The sequence below is a fragment of the Carex rostrata genome, chromosome 1, assembly GCF_964058835.1.
Source record: "Carex rostrata chromosome 1, lpCarRost1.2, whole genome shotgun sequence".
NCBI lineage: Eukaryota > Viridiplantae > Streptophyta > Magnoliopsida > Poales > Cyperaceae > Carex > Carex rostrata.
The window spans coordinates 10,323,456-10,337,629 of record NC_135918.1 but is presented as its reverse complement, the minus strand read 5'-3'; the positions used below and the strand labels follow the sequence as shown (position 1 = coordinate 10,337,629).

General features: G+C 34.5%; 2 protein-coding genes and 1 non-coding gene across 3 annotated transcripts; 2 read left to right on the top strand and 1 right to left on the bottom strand.

Annotated features, from left to right (window-relative positions):
- Nucleotides 1–4,957: 4,957 nt before the first annotated feature.
- Nucleotides 4,958–5,029, bottom strand: TRNAD-GUC (transfer RNA aspartic acid (anticodon GUC)). Its single transcript has one exon. It is a non-coding gene; the product is annotated as a tRNA-Asp (tRNA).
- Nucleotides 5,030–5,114: 85 nt separating this feature from the next.
- On the top strand, nucleotides 5,115–7,400 carry LOC144557962 (phenylacetaldehyde reductase-like). The gene is made up of 6 exons (XM_078306642.1): nucleotides 5,115–5,271; nucleotides 5,359–5,531; nucleotides 5,985–6,170; nucleotides 6,411–6,573; nucleotides 6,714–6,900; nucleotides 7,015–7,400. The coding sequence occupies exons 1-6, from the start codon at nucleotides 5,148–5,150 to the stop codon at nucleotides 7,157–7,159; spliced, it is 978 nt and encodes a 325-aa protein (XP_078162768.1). The 5' UTR covers nucleotides 5,115–5,147; the 3' UTR covers nucleotides 7,160–7,400.
- Nucleotides 7,401–10,411: 3,011 nt separating this feature from the next.
- LOC144557970 (phenylacetaldehyde reductase-like) lies at nucleotides 10,412–12,590 on the top strand. Its single transcript, XM_078306649.1, has 6 exons — nucleotides 10,412–10,572; nucleotides 10,685–10,857; nucleotides 11,344–11,529; nucleotides 11,674–11,836; nucleotides 12,034–12,220; nucleotides 12,335–12,590. The coding sequence occupies exons 1-6, from the start codon at nucleotides 10,452–10,454 to the stop codon at nucleotides 12,477–12,479; spliced, it is 975 nt and encodes a 324-aa protein (XP_078162775.1). The 5' UTR covers nucleotides 10,412–10,451; the 3' UTR covers nucleotides 12,480–12,590.
- The last annotated feature ends 1,584 nt before the right edge of the window (nucleotides 12,591–14,174 follow it).

Genomic DNA, 14,174 nt, shown 5'->3' with positions numbered 1-14,174 from the left:
TTTTTTAGATTTTATCTTAATTTTGCGAGGTGATACATAGTACTAGAATTATCTTAAAACCGTGGATAGGAAACTGTCAGTAATAATCATCATTAACGTGGATATAATAATTTTTTTGAAGTATCCTTCATAATATTCTCATGCTGAATTTTGTTCAACCCATAATGCACATCTTTAGTTCGAAAATAGGCAGTAAAAATGATACTTACCAAAAAAAAATTGATTGCGAAGCGTACCTCATTTTGCAGGTGCATGGAGATAACATTATTCATTCATCTTGGATTTTTCAACTTGTGTTTGTGCAAGCGCATTTTTTTTATTGTCAAGATTACACAATTTGGGGTGTCTACAATTGTCTTTCTTGGTTTGTTTGGATTCGGGAGTCTCGATTTTAATGTCGATGATAGTGGTAGTGAATATTGGTGTATATCTCTTGTCAACCATATCCCATAACTCAAGAATGTTTAAATAATTGATCATGGTTTTCTTCCAATGCATAAAATTTTTGGTTGAATTGCCAAAAATTAGGGGTTCCTTCACGGGTCTATAGGGTGCCATTTGTCAAGTTGATCTAACTCAAACTAAGGGTGTCTTAATTTGAGTAACTAGTTCTGATACCATTTTGTTACACTAAATGCACCTCTAATTGAACAAAAACTGAAATTAAATTGCAATTAAAAATAAATAGATGAGTTTAGAGAAATTTGACACGCGAAATGTTAACGGAGTTCGGCAAAACAAAGGCCTACGTCTCCGGGGCGTCGCAACCTCTTTCTAGGTGCGCCTTTCTATTACCCAATAAGAAAGGTTTACAACTTGTGAACCGGCAAGCCCTTACAATCAAGGGAAGTCACACGGCCAACAAAAGATGAGCGCCGGCGAGCCCTTACAACCAAGGGAAGTCGCACGAACTACTTGAGGTGAGAACGAAGTCTCAAAGTCTAGATAAACAAGAGAAACACTCAATAGATCACTCTAACCTAATCTAAATCAAGATTGGTGAAGTGTGTTTGAGGTTGTTTGAGAGATATTGAAGTTTTAAGCTCAATCAACAATGGTAGAACTAAAGCTCCCATAAAATCGTCTCTTTAGCAATTAGGGACGGCTGGGGTGATTAGGGAAGAAAGTCCAATCCCCTATTTATAGAGTCAGCTCAAAAATGAGCTAATTGAGCTAAAACGTTACAACGTTTTCCCTTTGCGATTTTAGGTTTTCAAATTGTCTGACAGCTCAGCTTAAATGATCCAAAACATTACAACGTTTATAAAACGTTACGTAACGTTTTGCTCTGTAAAATCTTGATAAAAAACAGGAAATGTTTGAAGCTCAGATTTAATTAAAACGTTACAACATTTTGTGAAAACGTTACAACATTTATAATTTGAATTTTAGCTTTGATACAGCTGTACTCATCATTTTGACAATTTCTTAAAACATTACAACGTTTTAAGTTGTTTCTGTACAACTGTGCTTCATCAGTTCTAACAATCCTAAAACGTTATAACGTTTTGTAGAAACGTTACAACGTTTTAAGTTGTTTCTGAGTTTGATCAAGCTTTTACTTCAGCGTATCTGATAGGTTTAAAATGTTACAACGTTTTACAAACGTTACTAACGTTTTACAAACGTTACTAACGTTTTACCTCTGTTAAAACAACCTCAAACTTACTTTACCAAGTATAAAGTATTACAATTTGCATTTTTGATAAATGTCTTCATGATTTTTTCTGTCCAAGCATTTTATATTGCAATTCCAATTCTTTTTGAACCTACATAATATTAAAATAGAAGAAATCGTAAAATTCAATAATTGTATGTTTTTGCAAATTAGTCAAATAGACGAAAAATATTATTGTACGAACAACATTAACAAGTAGTTAAAGTTAAAGTGTTATTTCAACTAGTGTTTTTCAAAATAAATGTTTAACTGATTTGGTAAGTCAATTTTTATATGAATATGATACAACTAATCATGTTTCATTTATTTATACCATAGTTTATCAATTTTATCTAAATAACACAATTATAAGCTAAATAACTTTTATATGGTTTAATAATAAACTAGATTGCGTTATCAAAAATATTGAGCTACCTCATTTGTTTAGTTTAAAAATAAAATAAATTGTTTGTACCTCTATTCTTGAGTATCTATTATGTATGTATATAATTTCATTTACGTGCTTTATAGTAACCTGATGCTCTTGATTGTATTTTCATCACTTTTGAATTTGATACTTAATAAGGATTTTTTTTTAAAATAGAATTGCATTGAAATAATTTAATAGAACAAGCCCAAACTGTTGGAATTTTCGAAAACTAGCCTCCACCGATCCCTAGGATCGGTGGAGCAAAAAAAACACATCCTACACCGATCCCTAGGATCAGTGCAGCCCATTTATCACTCCACCATTCCCCTGCCGCAGAATGTCACAGAAAATCAAAAAATCAAAACAAAATAGCCCTCCACCGTTCCCGTGGATCGGTGTAGTTTTTTATTTTTTTTATTTTTTTATTTTTTTTTTTAAAACAGAAATTTCTAATTTTTTTTTATTAAAATATTAGAAATGTTGAATATATTTCTTTGAAAATAGATGAAATACAATATAATTTGATTTATTAGAAAGACTGCAACAAATAACCCGGATCAATATTTTTCAGGCCGGATTTTTCGCGGCTGTAAGAAAAATTAATATATTTCTTTATGTGTTATTGGAAAAAAATAAAAATGCTTAGATTCTGAGTTATTGATCCCGGTTCAAAAGTCACTTCTAGGTAATATAGAAAATATTGTGATCCATCTAGTACATTTAATTAATAAAAAATTGTTTCTATTTTGAGAATTCTTTTTGAAAAACAATCATTAAATAAATTTAAGTTTTTGTTTTTTTTCAATAATAGATACAACTTTTTATAAATTAAATGTCCTAGAAAGATCACAATATTTTCTGGATTACATAGAAGTGACTTTTGAACCGGGATCAATAACTCAGAATCTAAGCATTTTTATTTTTTTCCAATAACACATAAAGAAATATATTAATTTTTCTTACAGCCGCGAAAAATCCGGCCTGAAAAATATTGATCCGGGTTATTTGTTGCAGTCTTTCTAATAAATCAAATTATATTGTATTTCATCTATTTTCAAAGAAATATATTCAACATTTCTAATATTTTAATAAAAAAAAAATTAGAAATTTCTGTTTTAAAAAAAAAAAAAAAAAAAACCTACACCGATCCACAGGATCGGTGGAGGGTTATTTTGTTTTGATTTTCTGATTTTCTGTGACATTCTGCGGCAAGGGAATGGTAGAGTGATAAATGGGCTGCACTGATCCTAGGGATCGGTGTAGGATGTGTTTTTTTTGCTCCACCGATCCTAGGGATCGGTGGAGGCTAGTTTTCGAAAATTCCAACAGTCTGGGCTTGTTCTATTAAATTATTTCAATGCAATTCTATTTAAAAAAAAAAATCCTTAATAAGTCTCGGACCTGTGATTCAAATGATTTTTATTTATAAATATTTTGGCACAAATATACAAGGTCCATGTACACTTGAGTTAAATTCATACATCATATTTTCCTTAATGAGATTACGTAACCTAAACGAATTAAAAGCATAGTCAAGGGCGTTGTCCCTTTTAAATTTCAATTTTTTTTTATCTAGTTCAATTCATAAGGCCCATTAATTATTTTATATTTTATTTTCGGCCTAAACCGAAGACTAAATCAGATTCTATTTCAAATTTCTCATTTAATTCAACACAAATCAGAGAGGGCAAATTTTCCCTTTTTTTTTTTTTTTTTTTCTTTTCATCCATGTCAATACTCAAGCCGATCCCTCTAAATTAAATTCTCCAAAGTTTTACACCCAACTCTCCATAACAAGAGAAATTACTAGGGTTTACAAAATTACAATTTGGTACCTCTACTTAAAATATTTATACTTTGGTTCCTAAACAGGTGATACTAATTGAACAACCAAAGTTTAATCATGGTTTTGTGATTCGTGTCAATTCTATTTGAATGGTTGAGACTTTCCAAAGAAGCTACTCATAGAATGACATATATACATGGTGCGAATTGCACCTGACAGGAAGCAACAAGAATGGAAATTGCATAAAAATTGGTTTATTAAATATTAAGTCTCTTTTAAATATCAAGTTTATTTTATAAATTCGAATCGGAGTTTTGTAAAATTTTGCAATTAAATTCGTACGAATATTTCGAATGTTTATATTTCAATTTAGGATCCGGATAATTCGTTCTCAATTTATATAATATATATATTCGATTAAATCTCTAAACTTCCTGAATGAACGAGTTTTATAAATTCTATAATTTATTTGTACGAATAATTTCGTATAATTATACACTTATTCAAAATTCAATTATCTATTTGTTCACACGAATCTAATTAAATCAATTTCTTCTTTTCTAAAAATTAGAAGGAATTTGTAACGGATTTTCTAAGTTACTAATTTACCGAATAGTTATAAATAATCCATAGTGCTATATTTTATTCTATTTTTAAACTCTAAATTTTAATATACATAATTTCATAATTCGTTCATATTTCGAAATTTTAGGTTCCTTTTTAATCCATCAGTTACAATCTGAATGATCGTTAATTGAATTAAAAATTTTATTTAAGCGAAATGATCAGTTTAGCAAATTAATATGTTTTAAAATTTTGGAATATAACAAAAATAGTAATATAAAGAGTTAAATAGTTAAAAGGGGATAAAAGAAATAATACAAAATTTGTATGGGGACGATGCCACCGATAAACTTGTATGGGAATATTGGATATTATGTTGTTATGATGAAAAAATTGGCTATTTGAGAAGTTTATATGGGCACAGCAGAAATTGTCCCTTAAAAAAAACAATCACTTTGATAATTATAAGTGTATTTATGGGATGAATGGGTCATTTTAAAAAAAAAGTAGATCTTTGATTCGCCGTTGCCGGGGATCGAACCCGGGTCACCCGCGTGACAGGCGGGAATACTCACCACTATACTACAACGACTTGGTTATTTCATTGTTGTCGATTATTTATTTATAACAAGAAAAAACGTTTTTACTTGCCTATTTATGAGTGGGATAGGAGGTCGACCAGATTAGATTAGAATGTGTGAGTGAGAGAGATGGCAAGCGGAGAAAAAGAGAGAGTAGTGTGCGTGACAGGAGGGAGCGGATTCATCGGCTCCTGGCTGCTTCGTCTCCTCCTCCGCCGAGGCTACACCGTTCACGCCACCGTCAAAAATCTCCGTAAGCACTGCACAACTCTCTCTCTCTGATTCTAATATAGTTAGCAAGCATTTCATTACCATCTCCTTAATTTCAATTGTGCGCCAGATGATCCTTCTGAGACTGAGCATCTGCGAGCCCTCGAGGGAGCGGAAGAGCGTCTTCATCTTTTCGCCATCGACTTGCTCGATGCTGACTCACTGCGTGCTGCCATCAGCGGCACTGTGGGCGTCTTCCACCTGGCATCCCCCTGCATCGTCGATCGTGTTCATGATCCCCAGGTCTCCCCCTATCATTTCTCTGTTATACATTAATTGAAAGTAGTTGACATTCGCTGGCATGTCTGAGCTTTAATCGGGGTTAATTTAGATTTAGGTGAGGGGAGGGGAACACGCAATTAGGGAAGATTACTACCTTGCCAGCTGATCTGGCACCCTTTCAGTGCAGCAAAACTCCATGTTAATTTAATAAACCCTCAGTATGGTGCAAGCAATCTCAATTCACCTAACTCGGTCTCAGTAAATTACCTAATTTTTTGCTTGGTCTCAGTTTGTCCAAATTTTGCTATTTATCTCGCTGCTCAGCTTCATTTAACCCTAGCAATTAAACACAAACAAAAGCCTTCAAAAAGTACAGAAAAAGTTTCAAACTGGCATGAGGCACTTGCACCATGCAACCTAGTACATACCAGATCACATGCTGCACGGCACCTTAATTTTCTTGTATGCATGCAGAGTGAGCTGCTTGACCCTGCAGTGAAGGGCACACTTAATGTACTACAAGCTGCGAAGGAGAGTGGAGTGAGGCAGGTAGTGCTGACATCATCTATCTCGGCTATAGTTCCGAGCCCTGATTGGCCAGCAGATACCGTCAAGGACGAGAATTGTTGGACTGATGTTGAATATTGCAAGAAGAATGAGGTTGCCTGTTTATAACTTTAACTTTGGTTTTGTATAAGAATAGTAATAGGTATTAATTAAATATCCAAGTCAACGATACAACAAATCCGACACAGCTGTGATTAAAATCTAATGCAGAAAATAAAGCACTCCAAGAGGTTCTATTGCATTGTATTTTTGTTCTTTAATTAATTTCTACTGAGATATTTAAGGCCCGTACTTTTATGGTTAAATAAACTGGGGGTTTTCTTGCTTCCTTAGGTTTGGTATCCAGCATCTAAGACATTGGCTGAGAAGGCAGCATGGGAGTTCTCTAAGGAGAACGGGTTAGATGTTGTGGTGGTCAACCCGGGGACGGTTACCGGCCCAATTATTCCTCCTACCATCAATGCTAGTATGCTAATGCTGGTTCGGCTTCTGGAAGGTGAGTTTTAGTTACTCTTTTGTATGCAACTAAAATCCAGATATATAGTTCTGGCTTTGCTAATCCCCTACCAGAGACCCACTATAGCTATTGATATGTGGTATTGATTTTAGCTCATTGTATATATATGGCCGGTGTAGGTTGCTCAGATGAGTATCCAGATTACTACATGGGCCCAGTCCATGTGGAAGATGTAGCACTTGCACATATTTTATTATACGAGAATCCACAGGCTTCTGGAAGGCACTTGTGTGTACAATCCATCATACATTGGTCTGACTTCGCATCCAAAGTCGCGGAACTTTATCCACAATACAAAGTTCACCAGTAAGTTGCTGCATTTTAATTTAATCTATCATACATTAATTAATTGGTGCTTCTTGTACATATATAGATGTAAGTTGGAGTTGCATTGCATATATATAATTTGGTTAATTGTAGGTTTGTGAAGGATACCCAGCCGGGGCTTGTGAGAGCTAAAGATCCGGCAAAGAAGCTGATTGCTTTAGGACTACATTTCAAACCCATCGAGAAAATCATCGAGGACTCAATTGAAAGTCTCAAAAGTAAGGGCTACATCTCCTGATGGAGCTCTTCACTTTGGGGAATGGCCGGGGAGTCTTTCACTTTGGGAAACCATAATAATGAATATATATTTTTTCCTTTTTGCAGCCGCCATTTTGGATGCATAAATTAGTTTAATTATGATTCTAATTATTAATTTTACAAATATTTCTTTCAGCTGCATATAGCAACAATCTTAATTAGCTTATATGTTCTTATTATGTTTCAACTAGAAATGATAATCTTACTAGTAGTTTGGTTCATGTGTGCCTTGAAAAAACTAATAAGTAGTGTCAATGATATTAACCTGATTAAATCCACATGTGCAAGGAGAATTTTTAAATAATGCAATTTCATGAGAATCCATGGGTGAGTACTTCTGCTCCCTTTTTACACGCTACCATCATGTTTTGTTCCTCAAGAGAATCTATTGGTGAGTACTTCTACCTTCTATTTTCTACACGCTACCATCACTTCTATGATAGAAAGGACTTTGAGTTTGGACTTGCATACGCTTGACGCATGGTAAAATAGTGGTATTTTAAATAGCATGACACAAGTGGTTGAAATAGTGTGACATGTGAAAATAAGGGTTTAAAATATATTTGTGATGAATCCTCCCACGTACCATTGATTTAAAATAATGTTGTATGATGCATGTGTAGAAGAGTGTTATATGATGTAACACAGGGTCTCATATACCTTCCCTTATAAAAACAATGTAGTTGAATTTTAACAGTGGCTCGTATCATATGTAGATATGTTTGTAGTATATATAGGTTCTTATTATATGAAAACTACTATAGCTAAACTAGTAATTTCTTATAGCAAAATATATACGATATTATTATAGCTCAATTTATAATTTTTTTATTAATGTGACTACAATATATCGGTATGATATTACCACAAATAAAATATGCATTGTAGCGTCAGAAAGTCATCATAAAAACTAAATACTTTTTCCCTTAGATTTTATCTTAATTTTATGAGATAATATATTTACTACTAGAATTCATCTCAAGACCGTGGATAAAAATAAACAAACCAAATGTGATTGAGATATTAACTAAAAATTGAATTGTAAAGCATACCTTTTTGTAGAAGCATGAATATTATATCATTGATTCATTACTGATTTTAGAACTCGTGTTTGGTGCAAATATAATATTTGCTTTCAAGATTGTACAATTTTGGGTGTCTACGTGTTTACAAACATTGAAAAATTTGTGTTTACAAACATATAAATATGTGTTTACAAACACATTTTAAAGCTTATTCTTCAAACACATTTTAAAGCATATAAACCTGTGTGTAAAGCAAGTAAACCAATATATACTGGCAAGAAAACAATATAAACAAAGCAATGAAAATTTGTGCATATAAACCTGTGTTTACAAACATTGAAAAATTTGTTACAAACATATAAACCTGTGTTTACAAACACATTTTAAAGCATATAAACATGTGTTTACAAAAATTAAAAAAATCTGTGTTACACAACATATAAACCTGTGTTTACAAACACATTTTAAAGCTTATTCTTCAAACACATTTTAAAGCATATAAACGTGTGTTTACAAAAATTAAAAAATCTGTGTTACAAACATATAAACCTGTGTTTACAAACACATTTTAAAGCTTATTCTTCAAACACATTTTAAAGCATATATACCTGTGTTTACAAACATTGAAAAATCTTCATTTAATGGATTACTTGTTCAAAATGGAGACTGTATTTTTAGTTATTAAATATCAAAAGCTGTTAATTTGCATAATTAAAATTAGAATCAATCCCCCCATCGCGTCCCCGAGCTAACTGGGTTTAAATTGTACTTTAAAGTACGTTCAAGTAAGTAGTTAATTTATGATTACATGACTGTTAATAAGCTGGGGGACTAGCTGGAGAACTAGCTGGGGGATTAGTGATTACAACTCCTCCTAACAAACTGTCCACGAAATTAAAGCGCAAGACAAAACCGTGTAAAGCTAACATTTAAATCAATCAATGTAAAATAGCAATGCGTTAAAACTTTGATGCGTTAATTAATGGCAAATTAACAAATTTTCGTTATTAGCGGACAACTAAACCCAGTTAAACTAGTTCGGGGATGAGCTCGGGTTTGATGGCTCGGGGTACCAGAACATTTCTCTAAAAAAACATGAAAACCTATGTATACATTGAACTACTTGTAAAATCATCTAATTTGTTATGTCTTGAAATAATATATATGTGAGAATACGAATTGGTCTATTCGCGCTCAATACCAAGTAGGTGGGCCTTCATTTTCTTCTCTGGTAATGTAGACACAGCAATAATTTTTTCGAGTTACGTGATTGGCAGACTATGCCGCATCGCATCCTTCCTTGATGACGAATCGTCTTCTTCTTTCCAAAATCGACGTCGCCCAGAAAAATGCACAACCGAGAGGCACTGAATCAAACCAACAAGGACAATTAATCACTACTCATAGAGGAGAAAGAAGAGGGCACTGAATCAAATCGGACCGAGACCGTAACCACTCAACCGAAAAGACACTGAATCAAACTGAACTGAAAACTGAATCAACCGGACCAGGACAGTCACCGCTCAGATGAGAGGTAGAAGAAGGAAAAGAAGAAGAAAAAGAAAGAGAAGAGGAAGGAGACAACTCTTTACAATCTCGTTATCGGGATCAACCATAAAATATGTACCTTATTTACATATAGTTATAGTAGATATTGTAGAGTAGGACAAATTCACAATATCCTCAGCTAAATCCGGAAAATCGAGATAGATGAACGAAACAACAAGAAACAGAACTCTTGAACTGAGTCAGCCGCTTAAATGAAGTGAGGCAAAATGAACCGCGGGTTAGACGAGGTAGCCGATCGACTCTCAAAACGGCAATGTGAGTGATGTCTCGAAGGTTTTTGCAGAGTTGACGAGGGAGCGCTTGCAAAGCATCTTTCTCCGATCTCCTTGAGAAAATAAATAAATTTGAGATGAAATAATAAACTATCTTACATTCTAACTTTTTATTGAAAAAATAAATTAATGCGAATATGAAGCTTAAACTCAGCAAAGAAATTGATTGATAACAAAAATGCATAAAATGCGAATATGAAGCTTAAACGTTGCAAGGGATCGAACCCGGGTCACCCGCATGACAGGCGGGAATACTCACCACTATACTACAAAAAAAGACTTTGTTGTATCATAGTTGTAGTATTAGTTATTTATACGAAAAGAAAACGTTTTTACTTGCTTGCCCCTTTATGAGTGGGATAGGAGGTTGACCAGATTAGAATGTGTGAGTGAGAGAGAGAGAGAGATGGCAAGCGCAGAAAGAGAGACTGTGTGCGTTACAGGAGGGAGCGGATTCATTGGCTCTTGGCTGCTTCGTCTCCTCCTCCGCCGAGGCTACACCGTTCACGCCACCGTCAAAAATCTCCGTAAGCACTGCACAACTCTCTCTCTCTCTCTCTCTTTCTCTCTGATTCTAATATAGTTAGCATGCATTTCATCATCGTACCATCTCCTTAATTAATTTCAATTATGCGCCAGATGATCCTTCTGAGACTGAGCATCTGCAAGCCCTCGAGGGAGCGGAAGAGCACCTTCATCTTTTCACCATCGACTTGCTCGATGCTGACTCACTGCGTGCTGCCATCAGGGGCACTGTGGGCGTCTTCCACCTGGCATCCCCCAACATTATCGATCGTGTTCATGATCCCCAGGTCTCCCCTCCCCTATCATTTCTCTGTTATATATATATACATGCAGTAATTGATAGTAGTTGACATTCGTTGGCATATGCATGCATGTCTGAGGTTTAATTTAAGTGAGGGCCGAGGGGATCAGGGAAACACGCATGCAATTAGGGAAGATTACTAGTTACCTTGCCAGCAAAACTCCATATTAATTTAATAAACCCTCAGTCTTTTGCAAGCAATCTCAATTCACCTAACTCGATCGGTCTGGGTAAATTAAATTAGCTATTTTTTTTGCTTGGTCTCAGTTTGTCCAAAGTTTGCTATATATATATCTCGCTAGCTGCTCAGCTTCATTTTACCCTATCAATTAAACACAAACAAAAGCCTCCAAAAAGTACAGAAAAAGTGATGTCAAACTGGCATAAGGCACTTGCACCATGCAACCTAGTACGTACATACCAGATCACATGCCACACGTACCGGTACCTTAATTTTCTTGTATGCATGCAGAGTGAGCTGCTTGACCCTGCAGTGAAGGGCACACTTAATGTACTACAAGCTGCGAAGGAGAGTGGAGTGAGGCGGGTAGTGCTGACATCATCTATCTCGGCTTTAGTTCCGAGCCCTGATTGGCCAGCAGATACCGTCAAAGACGAGAATTGTTGGACTGATGTTGAATATTGCAAGAAGAATGAGGTTGCCTGTTTATAACTTTAACTTTGATTTTGTATTGTATAAGAATAGTAATAGGTATTAATTAAATATCCAATTCAACGACACAGCTGTGATTAAAATCTAATACAGAAATTAAATAAATTGGGGGTTTTCTTGCTTGCTTAGCTTTGGTATCCAGTATCTAAGACATTGGCTGAGAAGGCAGCATGGGAGTTCTCTAAGGAGAACGGGTTAGATGTTGTGGTGGTCAACCCGGGGACGGTTACCGGCCCAATTATTCCTCCTACCATCAGTGCTAGTATGCAAGTACTGGTTCGGTTTCTGGAAGGTGAGTTTTAATTTAGGTAATCTTTTGTATATATGCAACTAAAATCCAGATATATATATATATATAGTTCTGGGCTTCTGGCTTTAATTTGCTAATCCCCTAGCTACCAGAGACTCGCAATAGCTATAGCTATTGATATATATGTGGTATTGATTTTAATTTAATTAGCTCATTGTATATATATATGGCCGGTGTAGGTTGCTCAGATGAGTATCCAGATTACTACATGGGCCCAGTCCATGTGGAAGATGTAGCACTTGCTCATATTTTATTATACGAGAATCCACATGCTTCTGGAAGGCACTTGTGTGTACAATCTATCATACATTGGTGTGACTTCGCATCCAAAGTCGCGGAACTTTATCCACAATACAAAGTTCACCAGTAAGTTGCTGCATTTTAATTTAATCTATCATACATTAATTAATTGGTGCTTCTTGTACATATATAGATGTAAGTTGGAGTTGCATTGCATATATATAATTTGGTTAATTGTAGGTTTGTGAAGGATACCCAGCCGGGGCTTGTGAGAGCTAAAGATCCAGCAAAGAAGCTGATTGCTTTAGGTCTACATTTCAAACCCATCGAGAAAATCATTGAGGACTCAGTTGAAAGTCTCAAAAGTAAGGGCTACATCTCCTGATGGAGCTCTTCACTTTGGGGAATGGCCGGGGAGTCTTTCGCTTCGGCTCTTAATTAATTTGCTTTGTTAGCTAATTTTGTATGGAACCCGCGCATTCGCGTAGCTAGCTAGCTAGGCCGGGCCGTGTGTATCTGAACAGTTCGGATCATATATATAGTTAATATATACTAATATTATTTCTCATGCCTCCCTCATGTAATTAATAGAAGTAAACTGGATGACTCCAGTATAGCTGCCACTGGACACAAGGATACAAGCACAGGATAGGCTAATAGGATTAATTACCATTAGTCAGTTATGTATTCTGTTATAGCAAGAGTTAGTTAGAGCAGAAGCTAATAAAATGTTATGCCTATATATAAATATATGAGCATAGATTCTGTAACAGGTTACAATCAAGAAAATAAAAAATTCAGACTTTCTATTCTATCTCTCTTAATTCCAGTTCTATTTCTCTTTAGTAATAATAATTTTCAAACATGATTAGTACGTAGTTTTTAAAACTCTAAAAATTTATATGACGCCGATTAATTACATGAAAATTCCTAGACAACAATACAATACAAACATATCTTATCTCTCAAATAATAACAGAGAGTATGTAAAAATTGAGTTTAATTTCGACCATAATAAATAAGAAAAAACATAAAGTCGAATGGACAAATAATTGATAATATGACATATGATTTACGAAAAGATATATAGTAGCATAAATTTGTTAAAATAGGTATTCTTAATTTACTAAAAGAGGAACATCCAAAAAATTGAGCCAATGTTGCAAACATGGATGTTTTGCCGCAGAAATTAATTCAAATCTCAAGTCAATTTTTTAAGCTCGATTATTGTAAATTTCAAGCTTCTAATAAAACGATAAGTAAACTACATGTGTAAAATCCGTACAAAACATCAAAGATCATGCGGTCACACACAATCATAACATGTACAAATATCTTTATTTTTAAAATTAATCTGAAAGTTCAATATAAAACCAGTAACGAATGAAAATTTATAATTTTACCAAAGTAAGAAATAGAAAGTAATTTATTTAAAAAATATTATTCATTATAAAAATGAATTCTCATACATCATGTAAGATTAAAAAACCAGAAGAGAGCTCAAGGTTAGTCTCGATCGTTGGATTGTTGGATATGCTTATTATTTATTAACACAACACAACACAACACGTAGGAGCTGGAGCGTTTGAGCGTTTGGTTACTTGCGTATACGACAGTAAAAATCTCGCGTTGAAAAGAGCACCTATCCCGCTATCCGTCAAGGCGGAGTCCCCGGTACCTGAGGACTGAGGTACAATCTAAAAAACAGACAGCCCAGATTAATCTTAGCTGGGCCAAATTCGATCTGGTGTCTATATATATACAAACTCTACGGTATGCTTTGAGATTCGTGCCAAGTAAAAAGAACGCTTCAGACCTCAGGTAATACGGTAAAATATTAGGTGTCTGTATTCTGAGGTAACAGAATAGTTATTCCTAGATAAGGACCGTTCGATCAGATCCAGGGGAGGTGGAATGCATACAGTTGCCTTAACATTCGTGAGGATTATGATCGGACGGTCTGAAATATAAGAACTATTATGTTACCTTAGGTGATATGAAGTCAAATAATCAGAAGCACAAAGCACTATTATATTTATATATAAAGAAACGATCCGTCATCCGTTTTCCGATCTATCTA

Coding starts and splice junctions, on each gene's coding strand:
- LOC144557970 (XM_078306649.1), top strand. CDS start 10,452: ATGGCAAGCGCAGAAAGAGAGACTGTGTGCGTTACAGGAGGGAGCGGA. Junction 11,837..12,033: donor ACTGGTTCGGTTTCTGGAAG/GTGAGTTTTAAT, acceptor TGGCCGGTGTAG/GTTGCTCAGATGAGTATCCA. Junction 12,221..12,334: donor CCACAATACAAAGTTCACCA/GTAAGTTGCTGC, acceptor GGTTAATTGTAG/GTTTGTGAAGGATACCCAGC.
- LOC144557962 (XM_078306642.1), top strand. CDS start 5,148: ATGGCAAGCGGAGAAAAAGAGAGAGTAGTGTGCGTGACAGGAGGGAGC. Junction 6,574..6,713: donor GCTGGTTCGGCTTCTGGAAG/GTGAGTTTTAGT, acceptor TGGCCGGTGTAG/GTTGCTCAGATGAGTATCCA. Junction 6,901..7,014: donor CCACAATACAAAGTTCACCA/GTAAGTTGCTGC, acceptor GGTTAATTGTAG/GTTTGTGAAGGATACCCAGC.